General features: G+C 40.4%; 1 protein-coding gene across 1 annotated transcript in view; it reads left to right on the top strand.

Annotated features, from left to right (window-relative positions):
- The window catches only part of LOC126272683 (cytochrome P450 6k1-like), a 112,370-nt gene that overhangs the window by 73,398 nt on the left and 11,338 nt on the right, over positions 1-27,634 (top strand). The window contains exons 5-7 of the mRNA XM_049975700.1: positions 2,439-2,638; positions 15,546-15,767; positions 21,983-22,234. Of these exons, the coding sequence (XP_049831657.1) occupies positions 2,439-2,638; positions 15,546-15,767; positions 21,983-22,234 (674 nt within the window). The remainder of the gene's footprint in view (positions 1-2,438; positions 2,639-15,545; positions 15,768-21,982; positions 22,235-27,634) is intronic.

Raw genomic sequence — 27,634 nt, forward strand, 5'->3', positions numbered from 1 at the left:
TACAAAATGACGGTAGTTCATCAACTGAGGAACTCAGATACTATTGCTCGTCTTCGTTATTGCAGTATGTTGTTACAGTGTACGCACGACGGGGAAGTTGATCCTGAGATGCTTTTTTTCTGATGAAAAGTGGCTGCATTTGTGAAGGTACGTAAATTATGAGAACAATCGACGTTGGAGCTCCGAAAATCCTCAAGAATCACGTGATGTGAAAACCGGATTATGCTGCGCAACTGATGCAAGACGAATTATTGGACCAACCTTTCCCCACAAAACAGTAACTTCTGACAGGTGTGTGAACAATATATTGGATCCTTTCTTTTAAACTAACACCTAACGTAAAGATGTACTGTTATTTCATGCAGGATACAGCAACTCCACACGTCGCCAATGCTACTATGACAGCAATATGAAATGTTTTTGATGATAGGGTAGTTGACTCTCCTCCTCGTTCTCCAGATCTAAATCCGTGTGATTTTTATCATTTGGGAATGTTAAAAGACAAGGTGTATGCAACCAATCCCCACAGGCTCGAAGTGTTGGAAGACAGGGTCGGTTAGTCGTTCCCCAGATTTTGGCAGCCGAAATTCGTCGAGTGTTTACTAATGTCTTCAAGAGATGTCAGGCTGCTCTTACCACAGAGAGACATCACTTTTAACAGCTACTGTAAATAAAGGTATGATTAAGTTAATCAGATGGCAACGTTGTTTATGCTTGACTAAGGGGAGGCGCGCGCGTAGCCGCCTAACGGCAGATTAGTGTCCGAGAGTCGGGCGAGGCGGCGGCTGGCGGATGCGGCGGCGACGGCCGATGGCCGTTCCGCGCAACCTGCGGACCCATCCCGATCACCTTTCGTAGAGAAAACCTGTACTTCACATTTTCATCAGATTAGGTACTTCTATTTCTGTATTTTACGTTTATTCTCATATACACTACTGGCCATTAAAATTGCTACACCAAGAAGAAATGCAGATGATAAACGGGTATTCATTGGACAAATATATTATACTAGAACTGACATGTGATTACATTTTCACGCAGTTTGGGTGCATAAATCCTGAGAAATCTGTACCCACAACAACCACCTCTGGCCGTAATAACGGCCTTGATACTCCTGGGCATTGAGTCAAACACAGCTTGGATGGACTGTACAGGTACAGCTGTCCATTCAGCTTCAACACGATACCACAGTTCATCCAAAGTAGTGACTGGCGTATTGTAACGAGTCAGTTGCTCGGCCACCATTGACCAGACGTTTTCAATTGGTGAGAGATCTGGAGAATGTGATGGCCAGGGCAGCAGTTGAACATTTTCTGTATCCAGAAATGCCCGTACCGGATCTGCAACATGCGGTCGTGCATTATCCTACTAAAATGTAGGGTTTCGCAGGGATCGAATGAAGGGTAGAGCCACGGGTCGTAACACAGCTGTTCAAAGTGCCGTCAGTGAGAACAAGAGGTGCCCGAGACGTGTAACTAATGGCACCCCATACCATCACGCCGGGTGATACGCCTGTATGGCGATGACGAATACACGCTTCCAATGTGCATTCACCGCGATGTCGCCAAACACGGATGCGACCATCATGATGCTGTAAACAGAACCTGGATTCATCCGAATAAATGACGTTTTGCCATTCATGCACCCAGGTTCGTCGTTGAGTACACCATAGCAGGCGCTCCTGTCTGTGATGCAGCGTCAAGGGTAACCGCAGCCATGGTGTCCGAGCTGATAGTCCATGCTGCTGCAAACGTCGTCGAACTCTTCGTGCAGATGGTTGTTGTCTGGCAAACGTCCACATCTATTGACTCAGTGATTGAGACGTGGCTGCACGATCCGTTACAGCTATGCGAATAAGATGCCTGTCATCTCCACTGCTAGTGATACGAGGCCGTTGGGATCCAGCACCCACCCATTCCATATTCTGCTAACAGTCATTGGATCTCGACAAACGCGAGCAGCAGTGTCGCGATACGATAAACCGCAATCGCGATAGGCTACAATCCGTCCTTTATCAAAGTCGGGAACGTGATGGTACGCATTTCTTCTCCTTACACGAGGCATCACAACAACGTTTCACCAGGCAACGCCGGTCAACTGCTGTTGCGTGTGAGAAATAGGTTGTCAACTTTCCTCATGTCAGCACGTTGTAGTTGTCGCCACCAGCGCCAACCTTGTGTGAATGCTCTGAAAAGCTTTTCATTTGCATATCTCTGCATCTGCTTCCTGTCGGTTAAATTTCGCGTCTGTAGCACGTCGCCTTCGTGGTGTAGCAATTTTAATGGCCAATAGTGTAGTTTTGTTTCTTCCAGTCTCTACTCATTTTTGTGATTGCAGCAAGCAGTCAAGTCACTCAGGACCCCAGTTTGTGAAGCAGTTGATGAGAACGTTGATCATCTCAAGCTTATCAATTCAGAAATGGGACATTTCCCTTACAGGATCAAGGGTGGAGCTACAGAGGTCAGCGAATACTTTCGTCGCATGGTCGCAGACACTGTAGCCTACAGGGAGAAGAACAATATCACGAGGAAAGATTTCATGGATCTGCTTATTCAGCTCAAAAACAAGGGAGTTGTCGACCCAGACAAGAGTGACGCTCAGGAGAACGGGTACGCGAATGAAGCCGTCGATACCAAAAGTAAGTACGATTTGAGAAAATATTTTCTGTAAAAATTATTCTCAGCTGGTTTTACAAACAAAAGTACATTAATTTACAATGATTTTTCTATAACTAAACGTGCTGTCTTCTGAATTTAGCATGATCTTTAGCATATGAACTAATACAATTTGTGTGGTAACAACATTATGGCTATAATTTCCGAGCAAAGACGTAATCAAAACTGTGTTCCGACTGCCACGTGCGAGTCGTCGAGAGTCGTTGCTAGAAGGAGCCGTGCAACTAACTTGGCTGCAGCTGAGCTCTTGCGGAAGGGAAATAAGTAATTTGTCTTGTGCGATACATCTGCATTTCGTATGAATTCTTTTTTGAGGAACGAACATTTCATGAGACGTGAAGTACCTAGCGTTACTGCCTGGAGTTGTCAGGTTCATCAGGTGCCACCAGTCGTTGCAAATAACTCCAATAATATGAATGTGACCCTTACTACGCCAATAGAAGTGATGTCCACCATAACATCTTTAAAATCAAAAAATTCTATAGGTTCTGATAAAATATCGACGAAGTTAATTAAAGAGTGTTGTACTGAGTCTAGTAACCAATTAAGCTATTAGTGTAGCCAGTCATTTGTCAGTGGAACATTTCCTGATGGCTGAAATGTGCCCTCCGTTCACTTTCACTTTTGGCAGCATTCCCGAAAATTTTTAGAAAAGATGATACACAATGGCTTCTTAGCCATCTGACAAGTAATTATACAAGGACTGGCAAATGCAACGTATATACAACGTAGCTCGACTCCGACCCCGCTATATAAACACCGACATGTAGGCAAGAGATTAATGTGACTTTTGTGTCTTTCCGAATCGCGTGGGGTAAATGCGGAAACGTGAGTTATGCCGACATTATTACCAAATGTGTCCCAAAAGGAGAAACGTGCTGACATTCTTTTCCTGGTTCCCGATGGATAAGCGGTAACAGACATCCAATGGAAAATAAAGAATGTGCATGGGGCAGCATGTCTGTCGAAAACTCACGTTGTGGAATGGTGGGACAAGTCCGTGATAAATTAGAAAAATTAGTAACGCAGAAGTTACGGTAACTCAAGTGGGAGAGACTCGAGCACCCTTCCTAAAATCCTGATCTTACCCCATGCAGTTATCCCGCCTTTAGTAGTAATACGGCCTAGAAGGGTCGACGATTCCTGCCGGACGAGAATGTGCAGCAGGCAGTTACGGACTTCTTAATGCAGCAAGACACGGTCTTTTACTAAACAGATTTCTTCAACTTAGGATGATTTCCTCAATACTCGCGGTGAGTTTGCCTGACTGTACAGCCTTCGGACGGGAACTTGTTGGCCTCCCCTTATACGTTGTCGAAGTTACTATTCGGATTTATAAAGGGTTCCGCTATTGAGGAGGCTATTTACATATACAGCGAGAATGCACTTAATTAATAGATGAGAACTTACAGGTTACTCGAATATTTTGTGATCTGTCGAAGTTATTTCACTGTGTAGTTTACATAATCAAATGGTTCAAATGGCTCTAAGCACTATGGGACTTAACATCTGAGGTCATCAGTCCCCTAGGCTTAGAACTACTTAAATCTAACTAAACTAAAGACATCACACACATCCATGCCCGAGGCATGATTCGAACCTGCGACCGTAGCAGCAGCGCGGTTCCGGATTGAAGCGCCTAGAACCGCTCTGCCACAGCGGCTGGCATTACAGAGCCCTCTTAAGTAAATTAGAATAGTAAGTTGTAACAGAAACTGCAGCAAAAGGGATCACATCGTGTCTCTCTGACAGTAAACAAAAGGTGTCATTAGGAAAGAAAGGTCTGTTAAGGTACCAGGCTTCATTCAGTTGGGAATTATACATGTGGTGTCCCCTACGGTTCGTTCTTAGTGCCCTTCCTGTTTCTTCAGTACATCAATGACTTTTCATTAATAACATTACCAGATGCCAACTTCGTTTTGTTTGCAGGAGATACAAACATTGCAGTTACAGCAAATCAAGCATAGTCTCAAAAAGACTGGCTCTTGAACTTTTCAGCTTGATAACAGATTCGACTAAGAGTGGCATGCCCAGTACTGCTGGTGTGCCTAAACAGGACTGGGTTTGTAGTGCGGATGTTCTCAGAGATATGTGATACAAAAATAAAAAACACTCCTTTTGTTCCATAATATCAAGCTGGAATTTTGGGGTAACTCGTCAACACAAGCTAAAGTTTTCAAAAGTGGTGACAACTCAAGAGCATCCTGCAGAGGCCTGTTTCAGGAACTGATACAAACTACTGCTTCCCAAAATATTTATTTCTTAATGGAATGTGTCATTAAATATACAGGGTGTTTGTTTTAACTTTATACAACTAGATATATCGAAAACGACGCAGATTACGAAAAAAAATGTTCTAGGTGAAAGTTAATATCAGCAAAGGCGACACCTGTCACTGCCACAACTGGCCACCTTCGACCCGGCTGTGTGGGCGGAGCCAACTTCGTATTTCAAAATAATAATTTTCCATTTTCACTGGGCGTTCGGATTCTACGCCAAAAAATACGTAGCGTTTTCTCAAACCACTGTCTTTCGTTGTAGTAGATGGCGCCATAATTCACAAATATTAAGTTCGCGTGTTTTTGTAATTAAGAACCGACGCGTTAGATTCTACATTCCATTTACGATGTAAAGGTAAACGTTAGTGTTCTAACGGTTAATATTTACGTTTAAAATTTACTTCAGTGTAGCCTATTTGATTGTACAATGTAATGTATTCAGATGTTCAATGTCTCGTTAAAAAGTACTTATAACGTGAACCAGGAACAACGACGTCTTCCACTCCCATCGGGATACTTGATATCGGCGAGTCCTCTTACCTCTCATCATTGGGGTGCTTGATTTCGGAGAGCATCCATGGCAGGTGCGCCTGTCACTATTACTTCATGAACATTTTACCTTATTACAACGGTTGTCGTTTGTATACCGCCGGTAGACGCGTAGCAGCCAGGACGAAACCAGTCACGCTGATGCGGAATTCGAGTATAGGCACCGAAATCAAGCATTCCGATGGTTTGGAGACTCACCACACACAACGCCGCAGAGAACAGAAAATGACGTTGCCATACAAGTAGCTTATTTGCCTGAACCTTGAATATCTAGCCATTTAACTTGTACTGTACAAACACATTTGCAACACTCAGGTAACGTTTGAACATCAGTACCAACTACTAGAACACAAAGGTTTATATTTTCACCGTAAGTGAAATGTGGAATCAAATGAGTCGATTCTTAATTGCAAAAACAGACATACTTGATATTCCTTGAACAGAGCGCCATCTATCAAAAACTGGAAACAATGTTTTGAGTAAACAGTACGGTTTTTTTTGCGTCGAATCCGATTGTGGGAGGTTCCCACTTGAAAACACGAAGTTGACCCCATCCTCACACGTGTGGTTAGTAGGTGGCCAGTTGTAACACTGTCAGATGTCCCTCTTACTAATATTAACTTCTCACTTAGGTCACTGTTTTCGTACCATGCGTCGTTTTACAGACATTTCGTTGAATCAGATTAAAACAGACACCATGTATACCTTTTTTTTTAATCAACTACTCAGTTCATGGAAACAACTTTTCTGAAGATTTACCTGTGACTGTGACTGAGGAGTATCTTGGGGTTTAAGAATTTGGGGTCGCACTTGCGCAACGGAACCGAAGATGATGGTGCTGGGCGTTGGGGTTCGGGGGACGATTTCGACCAGCATGTCCTCAGTGTCTGATAAAGTTAACTGAGTCCCTTTTCGTGTTGCAGAGAATGCTTTGCTGTCAGTGACGATCACACACAACATTAAGGACCACGTCCCGCCTTTTGTAATATCCAGGGCACCATCAAAAATCGCGGTGACATTCGCGTGATAATTATCAGTGAACCATAGTGTCATTTCTGTTGTTCGTCTCATTACGCATGTTCTTCAGCTAGATTCTGTAGTATACAGTAGCAGTTCTTCACGGGACCCTTACAATCTGCTCCATCTGACAGCAGGTTGCACTTTCAAAACTTACAAAAGTTGTTTAATAATACAATTTAAATAAAGCTCAGTCCTATTTTAACGTCACTTTAATATTCGGGCACTCCTCAGAACTAATTACTTCACGAGAAATTGTCCTGAAATATATGTTTCAATATCGTGTCGTGTAGCCACACTGTTGTATCACTTCTTTCAAATGCAGTGACATAATGATCTTTTTTATACCGTCAGTTTACATACCATCCCATTCTTCTTTTACTCGGCACTTCAAAGTTTTATTGGAAGATATTGGTGTTTTCAAACAAGTTGCTCTAGGTTTTCCTCAAACATCCTCAATAGGGTTGAGGTCTAGTGATAGAGGTGATGGATGTAAGATTATCGGGCAACTGTGCAACAAATATTCCTGCACAATGTGATCCCTTTTGCTTCGGGTCATTGTCCAGGTAGAACTTGGACTTGTTTGATATTCCCACTTTTTCAGCACTTTCGCGTATATTGTTCTTTAACATTTTCAGATAGACGTATTTGTTCATTATACTGTCGATGAACACCAATTAACCAGGTCCAAATTTGGATATACAGCCCCACTCAAGAACACTACCATCTACATGCCTTACATCGGGGTAGTATCTAGTTTTCTTTCGCCCCACCATCCTTCGTCCTTTCAAACTAAAAATCCTAAATTTACTTTTGTCGGTAAAAGTGACGTCGTTCCGCCATGTTTATTCTTTCGTAATAAACTCTTTAGCAAAGTACAATCTCTTCTTTCGATTCTGTTCATTCACATACCGCTTCTTCCTAGCCGCTCTTCCACTGTAAGTTCTACATTTCAATGTTCTGCGAATGGCTTGTGGATATATGTACTTCCATTCTCGTTTCGATGCCGACATGCTAATTTAGGTCTATCGAGTGTAGAATCCTTTTTTATTTTGCGTATTAGTTTCCTCTTGTCACGTGAATCCAATTTGTTTGGTTGGGCCTCCTGAGGTGTAGAAATTATACAGTCCTAGTTTTTTAACCGTTTGATGATATCTGCCACAGTGCTCTTATGCACGTTGAGACTGCCACAATTTGTCTATTTGTCTATTTGGTTTACCTTTGGCATTATAAAAAATCACAAGTTGTGGCATTGACAGTCGACCGTGCCTTTAAGCAAACGCTGCCTTCTAGCGCAGAGTGTATAACTTGGAGTGAACGACCAAAACAAGTGCTTTACTGCCAACTGTCCAAATATTAAAGTAACGTGAAAACCTAACGTGTTCTTACTTAAACCGGATTATTTAACAACTGTTAAAAGTTGTTTAAAAAATTTCGTACTATTATGTACTGGACACTGATTTTAATACAACACTTGATTATTTTTTTTTTTTTTTTTTAGGGGCAATGTTACGATGTTATAAAGGAAAAATTCCATAATCTTCGAATACTAACGTTAGTGTATACGTTTCCGTAGGTAGTTTCACTGCAGCTTATCTATAATGACAGTACGAGCAGCAAAATGCATAAGCCTAACTTAAAGAAGACTGTTTAGAAATTAAGCATCAGGGAATATATACCAGACTCGAAACAGAGCCCAAGTCCAGCAGCGGAAAAGTTTTCTTGTGTTTATGTCGCATCTTCAAGTAAATCGGTAGGCGTCTAGAAAAACAAGTTGTGCAAAAAGTTACTAAATACTCATTCGAGGAGGACCTCCAGTATACTAAGACATATTTGTAAATTTGACCAGCAGTTTTCACACTCCATAAATATTTTGAAAGACGACAAAGACTTAGTGGCTGACAAGTTTCTGGAAATGAATCCTAAGGACTTGAGGCCATTTAGCAGTATATAGGCTTCCTAAATTTAGGGCCATCACTGATTGAAATAGGAAAAAAAATGGCTCAATGGATATTAAAAACCACATTCCCGTGGTATGCAACGTAGCGCAAAGAAAGCTTAGTATGAAAGAGACACTTCTTCGTTCAGATATGCAGTTTTAAGATTAACATAACATGAAAAACAAACTTCACGTTTGCTAAAATACATTTGGAGGATTTAGAATGAATGTTCTTCAGTAAACCCGCAATAGACATCCTGGAAAAATCAATTAAAATTGGTATAACTGAGCTCATGTTTTGACTGAAAGTAGATTTGCAGTGTAACAGATATCTTCAGGTTCTTAGGTGCAAAAGGATGTCGACTCTCAGAGACGGTTCTGCTTATTACAAGTAACATGTATTAGAGGTGATCGGATGACTGCCCGAAGTTAGAGTAGTAAGAACTGGCAGAAAAAAGATGAAGTTGCAGAGAAAAATGTTCATATCTAAATAAATAAATAAGCCCGAAATACGCTGAAAACCAAATAAAGGACCAATCAGAAACACCATTTGGCCTACAATGATCCAAAATGAATATACAATTCATTGAGCCTCATCTTGTGGTAAACGAGTTAAAAAGACTTTTCATCAACTTCCGAACTCTACTCGTGACACTGCAGTGCAAGCGTAGAGAATAAAATGTTGCGTAGCGTAGCACAGCGGGAAGATGGATAGGCATGTTTCCTTTAGCCCGCATGTGTTGGGCGTAGCTTGGCTTGGGCGTGGGTAAAGCACCGTGTCCGTGCTGCAGAAAAATTGAGGCAGCTAGCCTGCATGGGCAGGTTCAAAGCGGGACGTGTGTATTCCTCTGCAATACTAGCAGCGATCGGTAACAAAGCTTTAATGGCTCGAAGACGGCAGAGTTCTCTCGGCTTCAGACGACAGAGATCTAGGGAGTCCTCGTTTATGACATATTTTAAAAAACCAACAATGAAACTCTTGAATTTATTTGCAATTCGTAAACTGCGGTTCAATAAACAATAACAATTCCAAAATGTACACAGTTTTAAGTCAATGATATATTATTTTCAAAAACTTTAAAAATATTGCGGTGTCATAAGGATATAAATTTGAACAATTTCTTATTTTGAGTTCAAATCTGGTAAGGGGTGATTATCCCTGAAGAATGGTCAGTGCAGCCGCAGGACCTGTGACAGCGCGTGTCCTGCAGCATTTATGTTTGCATCCAATTTCTCTGATCGAACGTTCAGAAATTTTTCAGTAACTCGGAAATAGAATACCATCTACGTCTAAATAACGTCAGCTCAAAGGTTAGAGAAGGGCAACGGCATACAATCTTAAGTAGTACCGTGCCCATAAAAGCACTGCGGTGTAAAACCAACGTTCTGGTTGAATGCTTTGGTCTGCTTGCTCCGAGTAACCAAATAACCACATCTCTCTCACTCTGAAGAAAATTATTATCCTTAATTTTGCCACGCACACAGGGCTTCACGCGCCTTTGGTGTACAGAAGTATTCATTGTTGTGTTTTAGGCGAAGTCATTCATTACTGGTCGATTTTACAGCTGGTGAAAACACACTGAAAATAGCAACAACCGTAGAATACCTAGGAATAACCGCCAAGAACGACCTAAAGTCGAATGGCCAAATGAAACCAACTATAGGAAGAGTATGTCCCAGGCTGAGATATACGAGGCAGATATATACCTCATCCACGAAAGAAGTGGATTACAAAACATTAAATAGATATCTATGTTTTCCGTCATTCTGGGACCCTTACTAACAAGGGAACGTTCCCAGCTGCCATCAAACGTTCTTGATGAAACTTTATGGGTATGCAGAAGAGAAATAATCCAGTATGTATGTTTTTTGTTTGTGACCAATTTCACTTTTAAGGGGAAATTTAGCATATTAGATTTGGAAGGAATATCTTGGAAACGATGATATATAAAAGATGTTTCTCAATGTGGAGTTACCATTCTTGAAAATTGTATACTACAGTTTTGCAGTAACCTGAAAATTTGAAAAATGAAAACTTCCGTTACAACACAAATTAAACAAACTTTCAAGCTACATACAATCATGTGTAATAAAGCTTCATGTGGAATAAAGCTGGTTTTTGAAATATAATTTATGGAAAATACACTGTGCACAATGTACTGTCACAGTATTTTCAACATACCTAATTGAAATACCTAAACATTCAATATTAGTATAGTTATTTATTTGAATTATATTTTTTTATGTTTGAAATTGTTATTTTATGTCTTATGTTCATTTCACTTCTTTTCTTTTTTGTTTTTTAATTTATCCTTTCACATAAGTGTATTTTGTTACTTTAAAATAATAAGTAACTATTGTTATGATACAGAACATAACAATAATGGTAATGCCTAAAACATAACTTTCCTTGCAGCATACACATAAAATTAATAATACTTCTTCACATAATATACACAACAGAGCACACAATACAAAACAAAATTCAGCAGGATTTCAAATTTTTGCAGGTGATCCTCTAAATGTCCTGTTTTGTGTCAGGCATCTTTCAGTATATTGGAAGGACGTGACTGCAGATTATTTATATTGTTTCCGAAGTGGAGATTGACATCTAAATCATTCAGCAAAATTAGATCTTAAAGTCCTCTAACGTAGTTCTTCCAACATCAAAAGCGGTATATATCTCACAACTGTACCTGTCTCGTCAAGCCCTTTGAGACGAACAAGCTCCTTGTCCTGAGGTACGATGGTCTATACTGTTCTTTCACATTGACAACCTTGAGAATGAAACAATGATACAGATTTTTCTCCCTCACTGGGAAAGAAAATCCCCTTCAAATATCTTTTGACCTGGTCAGACATTTCTTTACCACGTTTCTATGCTGTCACGAGGATATTTGGGACTTCAAAAAGAGATTCTCGAATTCTTGGTTTCTTTTAAAACTATGAAAAGGTAGGTGGTCAGCGTGAAGAAACCATTCTCACTATCGTATCCGAGAACAAGGAACTTACTCACCTTGTGATACCAAAGGACACGACTTCACAGGTGGATTCGCAGTATGTATAAGGCATTCGATGTTGGAAGAACCTTGTAAGAATATTTTCAGATCTATTTCAGTTAAATGATTTCGATATCAATATAATAAAGTTGTACTCACTAACAAATGATCAGTTCTTTTCTCCACAGCTTACCAGTATACTGAAATATGCCTGATACAAATCAAGATATTTAAAAAATTACTTGAGACAATTTCAAGTCCTGTCGAATTTTGTTTTGTATTGTTCTGTGTCGCATATATTGCGTAAGAGAATTTTGTTAGTTTTATCCGCTTGGTGTAAGAAAACATTATGTTTCAAAGATTCATTTACAAATTAACATTACTGTAATGATTTTATATCATAATAGTGAGTTACTTATTATTTTCAATTAACAAATACATAAATAAGGATAAAGGATATCTTAGAAATGATGGAAAAATTGAATTTTTAATGACTTTATTAAATTCTATGGTCTTTCTTGATTACATTGATATTTACGTTCTAGGGTTTCAAATGAAAAATGTCATATACATAGCAAATTTTAAAGTTACAGTCATGTATGCTGCCACGGCCCCTTTATTTCTGTTACAGAAACCAGCATTATTTTGAAAAGAACTCTGAACTTCCTGTTTCCAACGATTATACGTATGAAACATTGAATATGTTGGTAACAGTGGAGGTTTCTAATGTCTGTAAATGATTATCTTTGCTTGTATTTACTTTTGTTTCGCTAAAGAAGTTTGTTCACGTGTTACTGAATGTTTGTTGCTCAAGTGCTACATATATTTGTCTAAGGACAAATCCTTCAGTGTGCAATAAATACGAACTATACCACACACCAGGAAATTCAATAAAAGGAAATTCCTTGGTAACCAGTTCACAAACAAAGCAAGCCACACTGTTGGAAGTAACCTATGTATCAGTTCTTCAGGGAAGAAACTCCCAAATGTCACGCCTCCTTGTGATTCAAATTTTTGTGTTAACAATGATGCTGTTTGTAGCGGACTTATTGTGTTGATGTGGGCATCTTAACTTCTTTGATAAAGGAAGTGGCGAAATGTAAACAATGTGTTGGTGAATGCTGTCTGGAAATAACTGAACAACAAAGTAGCAGGAAGGGTTTAGCTAGAAAATTAGTTGTTCTGTGTACATCCTACAATAAATCTACCTCGGAAATGACTTCGAACATTGTGCATAATTCATATGATGTTAATTTGAAATTAGCGTATGCAATGTGTACAATAGGAAAAGAAAAAAGGTTGCTTAAACGTTTTGTGGTTTGATGAACCTTCCTCCTCCTCCCATTAGGTTCAGCAAGTACGTAAAAATACTTTTAGGTGCCTTGAAGGTTGTGTCTAAAGCCCCTATGAAACGTGTAGTAGAAGAAACTGTAAATATTAGTAGAACCATGGACATTGCTGTTGCACTTGATGGGGCATGGCAACGTCGAAGACATCGTCCCTTGAATGGTGTTGTGACTGCTACTTCCCTGCAGAATGGAAAAGTTGTTCATGTTGAGTGCTTATCTAAGCACTGCCACAACTGCCATGGTAACACTAAAGGATACAGTGAACATCAGTCTTGTAAGAATTAAGATGGTTACAGTGCAGGTATGGAGTGTGATGGAGCTCTAAAGAGCTTGGTGCCCTTTTATAACGTTAGATATACGAAGAACCTAGGCGATGGGGACTCTAAAGCTTTCAATAAAATTAATGAGTTCAATGTTTATGCTGATACCTTACTAACAAAACTGGGGTGTTGTGGAGATGTGCAAAAGAGGATGGCTGCTAGATTGACGTAACTACGAAGAGATATGAAAGGAAAGTTTCTATCTGATGGAAAATCTGTCTGGCCAAAGCAGATTGACAGAAACTGAAATAAACCTTCCCCAGAGTTATTATGGACTGGCCATTAAACGACCTGCACCTCTGAATGATGGTACAGCGATGAGGAAACCTGTATGGGCCACCTACTTTCGTAAGTTGTCCACAGATGACCACCCTGTTCACGGACTTTGCTCTAAGGGAGCACATTCTTGGTGTGGTTACCAAACAGCAAAATAAAGTGACCAAATATAGCATTATAAGCATTCTCTTACTGAGCCTGTTATCAACGAAATAAAGCCAATTTTTAGAGAGCTGACTGACCCTGTTTTGTTTAGCAAATGTCTTCATGGAGGCACTCAGAATACAAATAAAAGTTTCAACCATTGCATATGGGAAAGATTACCCAAGAACGTTTTTGTAGGACTAAAACCATCAAACACTGGTGTACTAGATGCAGTGATATGTTTCAATGATGGAGTGATAGGAAGGTTGGAAGTCCTGAGAAATTTAAGCATAAAATGTGGCTCTAATATGGAAGTTCAATTACTTGCATGTGACAGACAACAGGTGCATTCAAGTTACCAAAGAAGCAAGAAGTGCTAAAAGGAATTCCAAGAAGAAGCTTGAAGATGAAGAAATGCTGCAGGATGAACACTATGCTTCAGGAATGTACTTTTCCAGCAAGTTGTATATTTTTGGAATTCAGGTACTAATATTTCCTAAAGTTTATAAAGCATTGCTCTAATTTTGCTGTAACTTGCAATAGTATATACTTTTTAGTAGACATAAGCTTTATTGCAGAATCAACTAAATTATAGAAAAAATAAAATTTTTATTAGGAAAAGTTATAAAAATTAAAATATAAGTTGTGATATTTGTATCCTTGTAATATATATAATAGGTGGAATTAAATAGGTCTAGTACCTCAGCCATCATGTCATGCATATCTGGCAAAAATTTGGTCTCGTTCAAATGTATAACATTGGATTAAATTGTACCTCAATTTTAGGAAGCATTTTGGAAAAAAATGCATCAGTTTCTCTGTAATTATGTTAATAACCCTAAGCAGGTTCAAAAATATTCAGAATACTTCTAATTTGTTAAGAAAGTGTACTGCATTACCTGATATCAACAAAATATCTGCAAAACATAATCATATATAGTGCCTGAAGAAAATTGTTGTTGATTTTTCACATAATATTGAGCCGAAAAAGTACCTGTATCCTTAAGTGAAACGATAAACTAAAAACCAAAGAAACAAGAAGAAGAAAATGAATTTAAATGTAAAACAATAGTGTGAAACATAAAATAACATAAGTAAATTAAAAAATAGACTAACAGTGAGCGTTTAGATATTTTAATTGGTATGTCGAAAGTACTCTGACAGCACATTGTGTTTAGCGTATTTTCCAAAAATGGTGTTTCAGAAACTATCTTGATTGCACATGGATGTAAGTAGCTTGAAAGCTTCATTAATTTATGTTACAAAAGTTTTCATTTTTCAAAATTAGTTACTGGTGGCGGGGTATTTTACAAAATTTCGAATTATTATGAAATTCGATTATACAGTTTTCAAGAACGTTAATTACGTATCAGCTTTTGTATGGGAAACACTTTTTATATATAATCGTTTCGAAGATACTCTCTCCAAACCTAACACGTCAAATTACCGTTTGGGTGTGTTTTACCCATTAAAAGTGAAATTTGACACAAAAAAGTATTGGATTATTTTGCTTCTTCTATATGCCCACCAAGTTTCATCAAGACCGTCTGTTGACATTTAGTTAAGTTCCACTGTAAATAAGATTAACAGAAGAGGTAGAGAAGCTCCAAAGAAGAGCGACGCATTTCGTCACAGAGTGGTTTAATAAGCCCGATAGCGCTAAGAAGATGCTCAGTAAACGTCATTGGCAGTAACTACAAGAGAGGCGTTTTGTATCACGGAGAGGAAACTTGCAGAGAGCATTTCGAAAAAGTGGCGGGCAATATGATACTTCCACTTATGTATGTCCCTCTACATATCAGGACAAAAAAAAAATCCAGACAACCTAGTTTGTACACACTCATTACTCTCACCGGTCGTTTACAAGTGGAGTAGAGAAGGGGACAGACGATAGTGGTGCGACATTCACCCTCCGTCACATACCGTAAGGTGGATTGCGAAATAAAGATGCAGAAGTAGATTTACGTTATTTTCTTAGCCGCATTTACTTTTCTGCAGAGCTGACACTGAACGAGCTGGCTGCCCAGGCATTCGTCTTCTTCGCAGCTGGCTTTGAAACCTCTTCGACGACAATGAGCTTCGCCTTGCACGAACTGGCTCTCAATCCCTCATTGCAGACCAAGCTGCAAGATGAGATTGACTCGGTGTTCAAAGAATATGGAACGGACATCAACTACGACTCCATTTCAAAAATGTCCTACCTCGACAAAGTTGTATGCGGTAAGTCAATTTAACCTTCACTATGAATCCAGACTTGTACATCATTTATTTCTGCCTACAGCCAAGACACTCATTAAATGCTTTACTCAGTATGATAAGAATGTTTTCAAAGCACGATTACGAAGCCAGCGTCGTTTACAGAGGCGTCTTGTTATCGACGTGTTGGAGATGCTCGGTGTATTCGTCATGTCAGCTGGTGTTCACCGGTTTTTGACCTTACTAGGTATTTCCTCCCCCCCCCCCCTTGAACCATGGACCTTGCCGTTGGTGGGGAGGCTTGCTTGCCTCAGCGATACAGATGGCCGTACCGTAGGTGCAACCACAACGGAGGGGTATCTGTTGAGAGGCCAGACAAACATGTGGTTCCTGAAGAGGGGCAGCAGCCTTTTCAGTAGTTGCAGGGGCAACAGTCTGGATGATTGACTGATCTGACCTTGCAACACTAACCAAAACGGCCTTGATGTGCTGGTACTGCAAACGGCTGAAAGCAAGGGGAAACTACAGCCGTAATTTTTCCCGAGGACATGCAGCTTTACTGTATGATTAAATGATGATGACGTCCTCTTGGGTAAAATATTCCGGAGGTAAAATAGTCCCCCATTCGGATCTCCGGGCGGGGACTATTCAGGAGGACGTCGTTATCAGGAGAAAGAAAACTAGCGTTCTACGAATCGGAGCGTGGAATGTTAGATCCCTTAATCGGGCAGGTAGGTTAGAAAATTTAAAAAGGGAAATGGATAGGTTAAAGTTAGATATAGTGGGAATTAGTGAAGTTCGGTGGCAGGAGGAACAAGACTTTTGGTCAAGTGAATACAGGGTTATAAATACAAAATCAAACAGGGATAATGCAGGAGTAGGTTTAATAATGAATAAAAAAATAGGAGAGCGGGTAAGCTACTACAAACAGCATAGTGAACGCATTATTGTGGCCAAGATAGACACAAAGCCCATGTCTACTACAGTAGTACAAGTTTATATGCCAACTAGCTCTGCAGATGATGAAGAAATTGATGAAATGTATGATGAGATAAAAGAAATTATTCAGGTAGTGAAGGGAGACGAAAATTTAATAGTCATGGGTGACTGGAATTCGTCAGTAGGAAAAGGGAGAGAAGTAAACATAGTAGGTGATTATGAATTGGGGCTAAGAAATGAAAGAGGAAGCCGTCTGGTAGAATTTTGCACATAGCATAACTTAATCATAGCTAACACTTGGTTCAAGAATCATTACAGAAGGTTGTATACATGGAAGAATCCTGGAGATACTAAAAGGTATCAGATAGATTATATAATGGTAAGACAGAGATTTAGGAATCAGGTTTTAAATTGTAGGACATTTCCAGGGGCAGATGAGGACTCTGACCACAATCTATTGGCTATGACCTGTAGGTTAAAACTGAAGAAACTGCAAAAAGGTGGGAATTTAAGGACATGGGATCTGGATAAGCTGAAAGACCCGAGGGTTGTACAGAGTTTCAAGGAGAGCATAAGGGAACAATTGACAGCAATGGGGGAAAGAAACACAGTAGAAGAAGAATGGGTAGCTCTGAGGGATGAAGTAGTGAAGGATAAAGTAGGTAAAAAGACGAGGGCTAGTAGAAATCCTTGGGTAACAGAAGAAATATTGAATTTAATTGATGAAAGGAGAAAGTATAAAAATGCAGTAAATGAAGCAGTCAAAAAGGTATACAAACGTCTCAAAAATAAGATCGACAGGAAATGCAAAATGGCTAAGCAGGGATGGCTAGAGGACAAATGTAAGGATTTAGAAGCTTATCTCACTAGGGGTAAGATAGATACTGCCTACAGGAAAATTAAAGAGACCTTTGGAGAGAAGAGAACCACGTGTATGAATATCAAGAGCTCAGATGGCAACCCAGTTCTAAGCAAATAAGGGAAGGCAGAAAGGTAGAAGGAGTATATAGAAGGTTTATACAAGGGCGATGTACTTGAGGACAATATTATGGAAATGGAAGAGGATGTAGATGAAGACGAAATGGGAGGTAAGATACTGCGTGAAGAGTCTGACAGAGCACTGAAAGACCTGAGTCGAAACAAGGCCCCCGGAGTAGATAACATTCCATTAGAACTACTGACGGCCTTGGGAGAACCAGTCATGACAAAACTCTACCATCTGGTGAGCAAGATGTATGAGACAGGTGAAATACCTTCAGACTTCAAGAAGAATATAATAATTACAATCCCAAAGAAAGCAGGTGCAGACAGATGTGAAAATTACCGAACTATCAGTTTAATAAGTCACAGCTGCAAAATACTAACACGAATTCTTTACAGACGAATGGAAAAACTGGTAGATGCGGACCTCGGGGAGGATCAGTTTGGATTCCGTAGAAATGTTGGAACACGTGAGGCAATACTGACCTTACGACTTGTCGTAGAAGAAAGATTAAGAAAAGGCAAACCTACGTTTCTAGCATTTGTAGATTTGGAGAAAGCTTTTGACAATGTTGACTGGAATACTCTCTTTCAAATTCTGAAGGTGGCAGGGGTAAAATACAGGGAGCGAAAGGCTATTTTCAATTTGTACAGAAACCAGATGGCAGTTATAAGAGTCGAGGGGCATGAAAGGGAAGCAGTGGTTGGGAAAGGATTGAGACAGGGTTGTAGCCTCTCCCCGATGTTATTCAATCTGTATATTGAGCAAGCAGTTAACGAAACAAAAGAAAAATTTGGAGTAGGTATTAAAATTCATGGAGAAAACTTTGAGGTTCGCCGATGGCATTGTAATTCTGTCAGAGACGGCAAAGGACTTGCAAGAGCAATTGAACGGAATGGACAGTGTCTTGAAAAGAGGATATAAGATGAACATCAACAAAAGCAAAACGAGGATAATGGAATGTAGTCAAATTTAATCGGGTGATGCTGAGGGAATTAGATTAGGAAATGAGACACTTAAAGTAGTAAAGGAGTTTTGCTATTTAGGTAGTAAAATAAATGATGATAGTCGAAGTAGAGAGGATGTAAAATGTAGACTGGCAATGGCAAGGAAAGCGTTTCTGAAGGAGAGAAATTTGTTAACATCGAATATAGATTTATGTATCAGGAAGTCGTTTCTGAAAGTATTTGTTTGGAGTGTAGCCATGTATGGAAGTGAAACATGGACGATAACTAGTTTGGACAAGAAGAGAATAGAAGCTTTCGAAATGTGGTGCTACAGTAGAATGCTGAAGATTAGATGGGTAGATCACGTAACTAATGAGGAGGTATTGAATAGGATTGGGGAGAAGAGAAGTTTGTGGCACAACTTGACTAGAAGAAGGGATCGGTTGGTAGGACATGTTTTGAGGCATCAAGGGATCACAAATTTAGCATTGGAGGGCAGCGTGGAGGGTAAAAATCGTAGAGGGAGACCAAGAGATGAATACACTAAGCAGATTCAGAAGGATGTAGGTTGCAGTAGGTACTGGGAGATGAAGCAGCTTGCACAGGATAGAGTAGCATGGAGAGCTGCATCAAACCAGTCTCAGGACTGAAGACAACAACAACAACAACAACAGGTATTTCCTTCGAAAACTAAAAAAGAAGATTGGAGTTAGCGTCAGTTTGATGAAGAGATCATTAGAGACGGAATACAGGTTCGGGTTGGGGTATGATGGGTAGGATATCGGCTGCGTTCTTCTTAACGAGTCATTCCGTCCTTTGCCTTAAGCGATTTTGGGAAACCAATAAAATTTAAATCTGGATGGTCGGACAGGGATTTCTACAGCCGTCCTCTCGAATTCGAAGCCACTGCGTTAACTTGTTGCAGTACATTGACTAAATATGACTCACTTTCGTTCATATAAATTATATTGGATGTCATACTACAACGGCCGACATTTTTCCCTCACCTTCATCGTTTACGAAATCTTGTTACGTTTCTAAAGGTCTCTTCATTAAACAGCTACCTTCCTTTCTTTTTATATTTTGCAGTTGTGATGTAATCATCCGATATTTCTCCATTATCGTTATCATTCACATAAATCGGCTTTAAAAACAGTAAGTGATTCAGTTGAAGTAACAGCGAGTGGTAACGTACAATAAAAAAAATTTTGAAAATAGTCTTGTCTGTGGAAGTGTAACTTAAATATTTCCCGAGATTTTATATGTAAAATAATTATCAGAGAGTTCTTTGCGCCATCTCTTCTGTTTATTACTTCGAAGAGTAGTGTTTATAACATCGCTTCACATTTACTAAGCTCAAAATGGATTTTGAAATGAGATGAGTGCATACACAGTTTATAGCTCTCTAGAACTCTCAAATAAATCACTTGGCGGGCTCCGCCGCTGGCCTGTGAATGAGTTAAAACAATAACAATATTTCAAAGCATTACTGGCATGTGTTCATAATTAAAATGTCTACAAAAGTCCAAGTACAGATATAAGTTTCTACAGAGTGAAGTAATATGTTTACCTTAGTTTAACAGAGTTTTGGAACAAATACGAGAGGCATTCAGTAAGTAATGCAACACTTTTTTCTGTAAGCGGTTCGGTTTTATTCACGATTCCAATATCCTATATTATTTTCCACTCTTTTGACTACAAAAACCTATTTTTCAATAAAATCTCTGTTCAACGCGACGGGCTTACGCCACCTTACTGGGAGGACCTGTATATCCGCATGGTACCACTTTCCTGGTTGACGTACGATCCAATGTCTTGTTCTATCAATAACAGCCCCATCGTCCACGAACTGCTTCCCGTGGAGTGTAACCTTCTTTGGACCAAATAATAGGAAGTCAGAAGGTGTGAGATCTGGGCTGTAGGGTGCATGAGGTAGAAACGTCCAGTGAAGTTCTGTGAACTCCTATCTGGTGCGCTGACTTATGTGAGTCTATACGTTGTCATGAAGGAGGACAAGTACGCTGGCATTTTTTTTTTTTTTTTTTTTGCCCGTACGTAAGTCGTTTCTTCGATTTCCTGAAGGAAGTACAATACACTTGCAAGTTTATTGTTGCATCAAGAGGGGAAACATCAAACAGAATAACCTTTCAGAGTCCCAGAAGCCCGTCGCCATGTCTTTATCAGCTGAGGATACGGCTTTGAACTTTTTCTTCAGAGGAGGGGTGGTGCGACACCACTACATGGATTGCCGTTTTGATTCCATTTCGAATTGACAGGCCCATATTTCCTTGCCTCTGACAATGTTCAACAAAAAATTGTCACGATCAGCTTCGTTACGCGCATTCAGTTCCGCACAGATGGTCCGTCGTTGCTCTTTTGGTCCTCCGTTAGGTGGCGAGGAGCCCAGCGCGCGCAAACTTTTGAGTACCCAACTGGTGGGCGTGTTTCAGCACTACCAACAGAGCTGTCCAGCTGAGGAGCGAGGTGTTTGATTGTGATCCGCCAATCACTCGAATAAGAGTGTCCGCACGTTCCACCATTGCAAGTGTCGCAGTAGTGCGCGGCCGGCCAGCACGCAGAAGATCGGACAGGTCTACCGACCTCGTTGCTATGGTGACAGACGCCTCCCCCAACGACTAACTACCAGGTTTCCGTAGACATTCTGCAAGCGACTATGAATAACTGCGATGCTCTGGTTTTCCACCAAACAGAAACTCAATGAGAACCTCTGCTTGGAACGCACGTCCGTTACAGACGCCATTTTGAAAACTACGTATAGAGCCATCACATGCCTGAACTTCATGAACCTGTAAGGGCTTAAGGCGGAATATACCACAAAGTCCCAAAACAAATTCCGCATTTTTCAGCAGAGACTGGCCGAGAAAAAAAGTGTTGAATTATTATTGAACGCCCCTCGTACATTCTCAAAGTGAAAATTAATAACATTTGTTTGTGCACATAATTAGTCTCCGAAGATAAATACGTTTTCATTCTTTTTTTCAATTTTGATGCTAAATTTCTAGCACGTTCTCGTACAAATGCTGAAAAATTTATTTCAGTGAGCTACTTGGTAAATATTTCGTACATCTTTTAAGTTAGTTTCATGTTAATATCATGTTATATCCAGATTGTTCTTCAAAGCAATTATACACAAAATAATAAAACTACATTCAACACTATGCTTTTTAAGTATAATAACATTTCTACACTCGTGTTATATTGGAATTAAGAATGATGAAGTTATTAAAAGGAGTTACATTATCATTCCCGTGAATTAATGCTCGGGTTCTTCTCCATTCTAAAGAATTGTATTGTAAGCTAGTCTGATAGATTAATGTATACATAAACCAGCGTTTTTGTAATTCTTTTAGAGACACTGCGGAAGTACCCGCCCCTGCCCATCCTGAACAGGGAGTGTAACAAGGAGTACAGGATTCCTGACAGCGAACTCGTTCTGGAGAAAGGAACGGCGGTCGCCATTTCCGTGCTGGGCCTGCAGCACGACCCGAAGTACTTCCCGGATCCCGAGCGCTTCGACCCTGAGAGGTTCTCGGAGGAGGAGAAAGCCAAGAGGCACCCCTATGTTTACCTCCCGTTCGGGGAGGGACCCCGCATCTGTATAGGTGAGTAGTCTCACGTCACGCCTTTCAGTTCTAATTTGTGTGTCGATGTGAAGAACAATGAAATCCTGAAATTGTGAGTTCTAAAATTTAGTTGCATTTTTCGATTACAGTATCCAATAATTTTATTCGTGAGCTTTTGTCTCGTACAGGCAGAGAACCTACGGAATAAGTCTTGGTGTCGAGCTGAAGTACAACTCTGCTTATTACCATTAATCGATTTAGATATGCTTTACAGAAAAAACATGAGGATATTGACTCAATGAGCAAGTAATGGCAGAATGACCTGGATAAATATTCAGATTCGCAATAGTGGATTCTTGCCTCTTAAAATGTGGACAGATGTGAGCTAATGCATGTAATATATAGAAACAATCCTATAGTGTATGATTCAGAGAGTAGTGGTGAGCTTCTTCAACACCTCAAATTCTTTGAGTAATTCTAACACTTTCTCTTACTCTCGTGGCTCCATAAACAGTTGTCGATGTTTGGCCTCATCAAGTAGGCTTCTCGTGTTCTTGGCGTCTTTTTTCCCTGCAGCAAATATCTGACGATCATTAGCCACCATGTCTTTCCATTTTATTTTCGGCCTTCCTGAATGTTTTCGTCATTTGGCTTTCTTCTCTGACACTTCCCTCAATCTTGACTATTCCTCTCCTCTATAGATATGGCTGGCCATTCTCATTATCCTTGTTTTGCCTTCTGCAACAACATCTGGTTCATTATATATCCCCTGTAATTTTTTCTTCGCCATCCTCCTCCCTCACATAGTGGTCCAAATAATTTCCTCAGAATTTTCGCTTCTAAAAACTTTATCTTTCTCTCTGTATACTCATCTGTTCTCCATATTTGTGCCCAATATATTAATATCAATCAGATTATAGTTTCATATATCTTTATTTTAGAACCTCTTGAAAAACATTTGGATGACAGTATTTTTTTAATGACGCGCTATGGTTACTGCGGAGCACTAAGAAGCTACATGAAATGGCACGATCACGCAAAAACAGTGTTGCTGAAGGTGTATGGAAGATTTAGGGATCTGAAATTGATTCCATATTTCTAGACCGCCAATAGGCTTTTAACACCGTTCCTCATAAGAGAATTCTAATCAAATTGCGTGCCTGTGGACTATAGTCTCAGTTGTGCCACTACATTTGTGGTTTCCTGTCAGAATGGTTGCAGTACGTAGTATTAGACGGAAGGTCATCGAGTAAAGCAGAAGCGATATTTGGCAACCCCCAAGAAAGTTTCATAGTCCCTCTACAGTTTCTAATCTATACAAGTGATTAGGAGATAATCTGAATATCCCCCTTCGATTGTCTACAGATGATGCTGTCATTTACCGCCTAGTAAAATGGTTCAAAAATGGTTCAAATGACTCTGAGCACTATGGGACTCAACTTCTGAGGTCATTAGTCCCCTAGAACTTAGAACTACTTAAACCTAACTAACCTAAGGACATCACACACATCCATGCCCGAGGCAGGATTCGAACCTGCGACCGTAGCGGTCTTGCGGTTCCAAACTGCAGCGCCTAAAACCGCACGGCCACTTGGGCCGGCTGCCTAGTAAAATGATCAGAAAATCAAAACCCGTTGCAAAATTACTCCGACTCGATGTCTGTAAGATACGAAAAGTGGCAATTGCCTCTGGATAACGAAAAGTATGAGGACATCCATCTAAGCACTAACTGAAATTCGTTAAATTTCGGTTGCACGATAAATCATATAAGTCTAAAGGCTGTCAGTTCAGTTAAATACCTAGGTATTAAGATTACGAACAACTTAAATTTGAACGATCACATAGAGAATGTTGAGAGAAAGGCAAACTGAAGACTAGGTTTTATTGGCAGGATGCTTAGAAGATGCAACAGACCTGCTAAAGAGTCTGCTTGCACTACATTTTTCCGTCCTCTGCTAAAGCATTGCTGTGTGGTGTGGAATCCTTACCAGATAGGATTGACAGAGGATATCGAAAAGTCCAAATAAGGGGAGCACATTTCCTATTGTAACAAAATTGGCGAGAGAGTGTCACGGATGTGATAAGCGAGTTGGGGTGGAAATCATTAAAAAAAAAGGAGTTTTTCGTGGCGATGTAATCTTTTCATGAAATTTCAATCATCATCTCTATTGTCTGAATGCAAAAATATTTTGTTCTCGCAAACTGATATAGAGAGGAATGATCATCGTAATAAAATAAGTCAGAGCTTGCACGCAGAGATTAAAGTGTTCATTTTTCCTACTGCGCTGTTAGAGAGAGGAAGAGAGGAGAAACAGTCTGAAGACCGTTCGAAGAACAATCTTCCAGGCACTTAAGTTTGGTTTGTAGAGTAGTCATGTAGCTGCAGGTGCAGATTTGTAGGAATGTTATAGGAAAATGTCGCACACCTGTGAAGGAAATCACGCACAAGACGCTACTGCGACCAGTTCTAGAATATTTTGCAGTGTCTGGAGTCCTTACAAGTAACCAGGAATGTGCGAGCGACTTATATAAGAATCCTTCGGAGGCAGATGACTCGGAAGCCAATTGGACAAATTTAAAGAAGTTGTATTCAAAGAAGCTTGTTCAAGCATTATGCAGCTTCCATAGTATGTATCGCTTATGGATCTTTAGAACAAGATAACAGAGCTTAGAGCACGTACTGTGACACATACAGGGTGTTACAAAAAGGTACGGCCAAACTTTCGGGAAACATTCCTCACACACAAATAAAGAAAAGATGTTATGTGGACATGTGTCCTGAAATGCTTAAATTCCGTGTTAGAGCTCATTTTAATTTCGTCAGTGTGTACTGTACTTCCTCGATTCACCGCCAGTTGGTCCAATTGAAGGAAGGTAATGTTGACTTCGGTGCTTGTGTTGACATGCGACTCATTGCTCTACAGTACTAGCATCAAGCACATCAGTACTTAGCATCAACAGGTTAGAGTTCATCACGAACGTGGTTTTGCAGTCAGTGCAGTGTTTACAAATGCGGAGTTGGCAGATGCCGATTTGATGTATGGATTAGCACGGGGCAATAGCCGTGGCGCGGTACGTTTGTATCGAGACAGATTTTCAGAACGAAGGTGTCCCGACCGGAAGACGTTCGAAGCAATTGACCGGCGTCTTAGGGAGCACGGAACATTCCAGCCTATGACTCACGACAGGGGAAGACCTAGAACGACGAGGACACCTGCAATGGACGAGGCAATTCTTCGTGCAGTTGACGATAACCCTAATGTCAGCGTCAGAGACGTTGCTACTGTACAAGTTAACGTTGACCACGTCACTGCATGGAGAATGCTACGGGAGAACCAGTTGTTTCCATACCATGTACGGCGTGTGCAGGCACTATCAGCAGCTGATTAGCCTCCACGGGTACACTTCTGCGAATGGTTCATCCAACAATGTGTCAATCCTCATTTTAGTGCAAATGTTCTCTTTACGGATGAGGCTTCAGTCCAACGTCATCAAATTGTAAATTTTCACAATCAACATGTGTGGGCTGACGAGAATCCGCACGTAATTATCCAATCACGTCATCAACACAGACTTTCTGTGTACGTTTGGACAGGCATTGTTGGTGATGTCTTGATTGGGCCCCTTGTTCTTCCACCTACGCTCAATGGAGCACGTTATCATGATTTCATACGGGATACTCTACCTGTGCTGCTAGAACATGAACCTTTACAAGTACGACACAACATGTGCTTCATGCATGATGGAGCTCCTGCACATTTCAGTCGAAGTGTTCGTACGCTTCTCAACAACAGATTCGGTGACCGATGGATTGGAAGAGGCGGACCAATTCCATGGCCTCCACGCTCTCCTGACCTCAACCCTCTTGACTTTCATTTATGGGGGCTTTTGAAAGCTCTTGTCTAAGCGACCCCGGTACCAAACGTAGAGACTCTCCGTGCTCGTATTGTGGACGGCTGTGATACAATACGCCTTTCTCCAGGGCTGCATCAGTCCATCAGGGATTCCATGCGACAGAGGGTGGATGCATGTGTCCTCGCTAACGGAGGACATTTTGAACATTTCCTGTAAAAAAGTGTTTGAAATCACGCTGGTACGTTCTGTTGCTGTGTGTTCCCATACCATGATTAAAGTGATTTGAAGAGAAGTAATAAAATGAGCTCTAACATGGAAAGTAAGCATTTCCAGATACATGTCCACATAACATATTTTCTTTCTTTGTGTGTGAGGAATGTTTCCTGAAAGTTTGGCCGTACCTTTTTGTAACACCCTGCATAAAGTTAGATTGCTAGTGCTGTGGGCGTCTCGAATGAACTGGTACATAATATTTTGCATAAACATTTGGACATGAGAAAGCTATCCGCAAGATGGGTTCCGCTATTGCTCAGGCTTGACCAAAAACGGAATCGTGTGAAGTGTTGAAAGGATGGTTTGCAGCTTTTCAGGAAGAATCCGCAGGACTTCAAGCATCGTTTCGTCACTGTAGGTGAAACATGCATACCTTACTATACTCCTGAGACCAAACAACAATCTAATCAATGGGTTACCAAGGGAGAATCTGCACCAAAAAAGGCGAAGACCATTCCTTCTGCCGGAAAGGTTATGGCGACTGTCTTTTGGGATTCGCAAGGGATAATCCTCATAGACTATCTGGAAAAGGGTAAAACTATTACAGGTGCATATTATTCATCGTTATTGGACCGTCTGAAAACCGCAACAAAAACGCCGGCTACTGGACAGCAAAAAAGTCGTATTCCATCACGACAATGCACCAGCACACACCTCAGCAGTTGTGGTCGCAAAATTAATGGAAATAGAATTCCTACTCGTTTCACATTCCCCCCTACTCTCCAGACTTGGCTCTCTCGGATTACTATTCGTTCCCAAAGTTGAAGAAATGGCTGGCGGGACAAATATTTTATTCAAACGAGGAGGTGATTGCAGCAAGTAATTGCTATTTTACAGACTTGGACAATTCCCATTATTCGGAAAGGATCAACAAATTAGAACAGCGTTGGACGAAGTGTGTAAGTCAAAAAGGAGACTATGTCGAAAAATAAAAATGGTTTACCCCAAACACGTAAGCAGTTTTTTTATTTTTGCACGGACTTTTCATACATCCCTCGTATATGAGGTCTGCCTGGCATTGGTTTAGCTGAGTTTATTCCTTCTCATTTTCACTTCACACTCATACCACCAAATATTTACTTGAGCAGCTTTAGAAAGGCAGAAATATCGCTGATGGGTTTGCTACTCAGGTAACATGCAATGATTCGTTCACACTGGAACTCACTGAACACTTCTGACCCAACCATTCTGCTGTTACTGCTTCTCTACCGACAACACAGTCCTCCCGACCTTCTTTTATGCTTGTGGGCCCGCTTTACGTGACATCTAGTGGTCTATTACGCGTTACACAGGAGCATCCGAATGGTTTTG

This window comes from Schistocerca gregaria, chromosome 5 (assembly GCF_023897955.1).
Source record: "Schistocerca gregaria isolate iqSchGreg1 chromosome 5, iqSchGreg1.2, whole genome shotgun sequence".
In the NCBI taxonomy this organism is placed as follows: domain Eukaryota; kingdom Metazoa; phylum Arthropoda; class Insecta; order Orthoptera; family Acrididae; genus Schistocerca; species Schistocerca gregaria.